The sequence below is a fragment of the Perca fluviatilis genome, chromosome 10, assembly GCF_010015445.1.
Source record: "Perca fluviatilis chromosome 10, GENO_Pfluv_1.0, whole genome shotgun sequence".
Classification (NCBI taxonomy): domain Eukaryota; kingdom Metazoa; phylum Chordata; class Actinopteri; order Perciformes; family Percidae; genus Perca; species Perca fluviatilis.
This window is the reverse complement of record NC_053121.1, coordinates 40,007,316-40,012,603: the sequence shown is the minus strand read 5'-3', so window position 1 is coordinate 40,012,603 and position 5,288 is coordinate 40,007,316. Positions and strand designations below refer to the sequence as shown.

The following is a 5,288-nucleotide window of genomic DNA, read 5'->3' as shown; positions in this document are numbered from 1 at the left end:
GTCTTAATGCGCTTTTGAGCACTCTCACTGGACCGTACGGGGCTTCACCTGAACACTGGGTCCAGTTGTCTTAATACATCCATGGTCAGTCTGCTGACTAAACACCACTTCCGGGTCCGGCGCAGCAGGACACGCCCTCTGCGTCATGACGTCATAGACAGAGCTCTCTTGTTCTGGTTTAGAAGCTGAAGCTAGCTTCTGTCTACAGTTTTTCACTGGACAAAAAGTTGTAAATATATATGAGTGTGTGTCTGTCTGTCTGTGTGTGTGTGTGTGTGTGTGTGTGTGTCTGTCTGTCTGTGTGTGTCTGTCTGTGTGTGTGTGTGTCTGTCTGTCTGTCTGTGTGTGTGTGTGTGTGTGTGTGTCTGTCTGTCTGTCTGTGTGTGTGTGTCTGTCTGTCTGTCTGTCTGTCTGTCTGTCTGTCTGTCTGTCTGTCTGTCTGTGTTGTGTGTCTGTCTGTCTGTGTGTGTGTGTGTGTGTGTGTGTGTGTCTCAGCTATAATCCCTCAGAATAATGTAATAAAGTACTATAACTATAATCTATGTATTTCTCAGTACTGTAACCTGACCTATATTGTCTGTTGCTAAGCTACTGAACTATATTGTATGTTGCTAAGCTACTGAACCCAGCTGAGTGGATCAATAACGTGACACATGTTAAAGGCATAATGACACTTTAATGACACGTTAATGACACGTTAATGACACGTTAATGACACGTTAATGAGGCAGTAGGAGACACAGTGAACTGAAAGCATCCCTCAGGTCACTCCAGAGTTAATATTCATCAGGTTATAGATTGTATAATGCTGTTTATATATTCACCGAGCTGATTATTACAGGCTGAGTAATTCAGAAGCTGTTTAATACACGTTAAAGGAGCAGTCCGTCACTTCAGGAGACACTCTAAGAGCCACCAGACAGGTTAGCATCCATTAGCAGCAGCTAGCATCTGTTAGCAGCAGCTAGCATCTGTTAGCAGCAGCTAGAATCTGTTAGCAGCAGCTAGCATCTGTTAGCAGCAGCTAGCATGTTAGCAGCAGCTAGAATCTGTTAGCAGCGACTAGAATCTGTTAGCAGCAGCTAGCATCTGTTAGCAGCAGCTAGAATCTGTTAGCAGCAGCTAGCATCCATTAGCAGCAGCTAGAATCTGTTAGCAGCAGCTAGAATCTGTTAGCAGCAGCTAGAATCTGTTAGCAGCAGCTAGCATATTAGCAGCAGCTAGAATCTGTTAGCAGCGACTAGAATCTGTTAGCAGCAGCTAGCATCTGTTAGCAGCAGCTAGAATCTGTTAGCAGCAGCTAGCATCCATTAGCAGCAGCTAGAATCTGTTAGCAGCAGCTAGCATGTTAGCAGCAGCTAGCATCTGTTAGCAGCGACTAGAATCTGTTAGCAGCAGCTAGCATCTGTTTTCTGGAACACAGGAACCTTTAAGCACACACACACACACGCACACACACACACACACACACACACACACACACACACACACACACACACACACACACACACACACACACACACACACACACACGCGCACACAGACATTGAGGGAGTCAGGCAGCTGTATGATAAAGTAATGTTTAGTTTCATGTGTAAGATCTCCAGAGGTGATTTCTGCCTGATTATTCAATCTGATCACATGTTTAAGATCTCCAGAGGTGATTTTTGCCTGATTATTCAATCTGATTACATGTTTAAGATCTCCAGAGGTGATTTCTGCCTGATTATTCAGTCTGATTACATGTTTAAGATCTCCAGAGATGATTTCTGCCTGATCATTCAGTCTGCTCACATGTTTAAGATCTCCAGAGGTGATTTCTGCCTGATTATTCAGTCTGATTACATGTTTAAGATCTCCAGAGAGATGATTACTGCCTGATTATTCAGTCTGATTACATGTTTAAGATCTCCAGAGGTGATTTCTGCCTGATTAGTCAGTCTGATCACATGTTTAAGATCTGCAGAGATGATTTCTGCCTGATTATTCAGTCTGATTACATGTGTAAGATCTCCAGAACTTTCTCCAGTAGGTGAAATGAGTTGTTCCTTAACAATGGTAATGATGACTAACATTAAGAAAGGTGCTTTGCTCTGATTGGCCACGGGAAGTGAAGACAGTCTTCTGATTGGTCTGGACTTTAAGTGTCTCTGAAATGTGGGACTGCTCCTTTAAATCTTTAAAACGTCTCCGAGCTCTGCAGAGACGCGTTGAGGCTACAGGGGAGCTAACACTGTTACACCGGGTCCAGGTCTTCCTTTTGGTTCTGGTTCCGGTCTGCACACAGACTCTCCAGGCTCTGATTGGACCCACAAACGTCTGTCATCCTCAGTTGGCCAATCAGAGGGTCAGGTTTCTGATTTCCAAATGTCATGAGAGTCCACAGACAGAAAGGTTTCAGGGTGCATTAAGAGTCCTGGTGCGTTCAGGTCCATTCGGGTCCCAGGTACACATGTTCTGACCCGTTCGCCAGGAACTACAGACGGACCCAAAGTCCGGTTCCACAGTTTAAAATGTCTCGACAGAAACCTGCCAGGGTCTCTTCCTGATGCGTTCAGGTCCATTCGGGTCCCAGGTACAAATGTTCTGACCCATTTCCAGAACTTTGTAGGAACCAGTATGTGTATTAGGAACCCCCCAGAACCTTCTCGGTGCTCCGAAACCTTCAAGAACCGTTTGGGTTCCTACCTCTTTAGGATCTCAAGAACTTTTCACAAAAACATGGCTCCAAAGAACATTCTCCAGCAGAACCAGAACTTTACGTCCGGGCCTAGCTGAAGAAGATAGTTCTGGTTCCTGGGCCGGAGTTGGATCTGGACTCCAGTTCTCAGGATTATTGACTTCAGAAACACTGAACGACCAGACAGGTATGTCGAGATAATGTTTCTACTAAAGAAATGCAACCCAGACCCAGGCTCAGACCCAGACCCAGACCCAGACCCAGACCCAGGCCCAGGCCCAGACCCAGGCTCAGACCCAGACCCAGACCCAGGTCCAGACCCAGACAAAGGCCCAGGCTCAGGCCCAGACCCAGACAAAGGCCCAGGCTCAGGCCCAGACCCAGACCCAGACCATGTTCAGTCTGAAGATTAAATGATGTTTAAAGGTCCGTCTGGTTGTTGTTTCCGTCCGTCTGGGGTGGGGTGGGGGGGGGGGTAACCGTGGTGACCCCTCTCAGGACTTGTTGTCGTCATAGCGACCAACCTCAGCCTGGATGTCCGGCAGCTCCATCTCACAGACCAGCGAGTTCCTGCTGAAGAAGTGGCCGCCGCCTGCAAACACACAAAATCACTGTTATATCTCCACCAGACTCCATGTAAATAATCAGGACTTTTAGTGTGTATAGAGCCAGCATATCTCCACCAGACTCCATGTAAATAATCAGGACTTTTAGCGTGTATAGAGCCAGCATATCTCCACCAGACTCCATGTAAATAATCAGGACTTTTAGCGTGTATAGAGCCAGCATATCTCCACCAGACTCCATGTAAATAATCAGGACTTTTAGCGTGTATAGAGCCAGCATATCTCCACCAGACTCCATGTAAATAATTAGGACTTTTAGCGTGTATAGAGCCAGCATATCTCCACCAGACTCCATGTAAATAATCAGGACTTTTAGCGTGTATAGAGCCAGCATATCTCCACCAGACTCCATGTAAATAATCAGGACTTTTAGCGTGTATAGAGCCAGTATATCTCCACCAGACTCCATGTAAATAATCAGGACTTTTAGCGTGTATAGAGCCAGCATATCTCCACCAGACTCCATGTAAATAATCAGGACTTTTAGCGTGTATAGAGCCAGCATATCTCCACCAGACTCCATGTAAATAATCAGGACTTTTAGTGTGTATAGAGCCAGCATATCTCCACCAGACTCCATGTAAATAATCAGGACTTTTAGCGTGTATAGAGCCAGCATATCTCCACCAGACTCCATGTAAATAATCAGGACTTTTAGCATGTATAGAGCCAGCATATCTCCACCAGACTCCATGTAAATAATCAGGACTTTTAGCATGTATAGAGCCAGCATATCTCCACCAGACTCCATGTAAATAATCAGGACTTTTAGCGTGTATAGAGCCAGCATATCTCCACCAGACTCCATGTAAATAATCAGGACTTTTAGCGTGTATAGAGCCAGCATATCTCCACCAGACTCCATGTAAATAATCAGGACTTTTAGCGTGTATAGAGCCAGCATATCTCCACCAGACTCCATGTAAATAATCAGGACTTTTAGCGTGTATAGAGCCAGCATATCTCCACCAGACTCCATGTAAATAATCAGGACTTTTAGCGTGTATAGAGCCAGCATATCTCCACCAGACTCCATGTAAATAATCAGGACTTTTAGCGTGTATAGAGCCAGCATATCTCCACCAGACTCCATGTAAATAATCAGGTCTGGAGCCCTTTAAACGTGAGTTCCTCAGCGTGACGTTCTTACTGGTCACGGCGATGGTGATGTCAGCAGGCGTTCTGGGCGGGGCCTCGGGGTGGGGGGGGCTGAGCGGCTCCAGGCTGATGGACGGCTGCCCGCTGTTGCCCGGCGGCGCCCTCTGGCTGCCGGACGCCGCGCTGACGCCGAGACGCTCCACGTCCAACACCACGCTGTCCACGCAGGGCACGCTGGTCTGGGGAGGGACACACAGCTGTTAGCACCGGGGACAGAGCCTTCTGATTGGTGGAGACTCACCATGATGCCGAGAGCTTTGAGGATGTTGAGTTTACACATCGGACAGGTGCAGTGTTCATTCAGCCAGGGGTCCACACACACCTTATGGAAGACATGTCTGAGACACACACAGAGAGACACACACACACACACACACACACACACACACACACACACACACACACACACACACACACACATACACACACACAGAGAGAAACACACACACATTATTTATTTACTGTTTACAGTATAGTAATAATATAATATAATATAATATAATATAATAATAAAATAAAATAAAATAATATAATATTATATTATAATATATTATAAAATAATATAATATAATATAATAATAATATAATAAAGTGTTTGCAGACTGACTTGCAGGGCAGGATGCGGACTCACATCATATTAGCCATGTACATACATACCCACACACACATAACACAGAGACACACACACACATACACACAGAGACACACACACACATACACACAGAGACACACACATACAAAACACACAGAGACACACACACACACATACACACAGACACACACACACACATACACACACAGACACACACACACATACACACACA

General features: G+C 45.6%; 1 protein-coding gene across 1 annotated transcript in view; it reads right to left on the bottom strand.

Moving 5' to 3' along the window:
• Positions 1-656: 656 nt before the first annotated feature.
• The window catches only part of rnf130 (ring finger protein 130), a 23,813-nt gene continuing 19,181 nt past the window's right edge, over positions 657-5,288 (bottom strand). Inside the window, exons 6-9 of the mRNA XM_039813110.1 lie at positions 5,072-5,090; positions 4,706-4,802; positions 4,457-4,643; positions 657-3,272 (exon numbers count right to left, since the gene is read on the bottom strand). Coding sequence (XP_039669044.1) covers positions 3,175-3,272; positions 4,457-4,643; positions 4,706-4,802; positions 5,072-5,090 — 401 coding nt within the window. The 3' untranslated portion in view covers positions 657-3,174. The remainder of the gene's footprint in view (positions 3,273-4,456; positions 4,644-4,705; positions 4,803-5,071; positions 5,091-5,288) is intronic.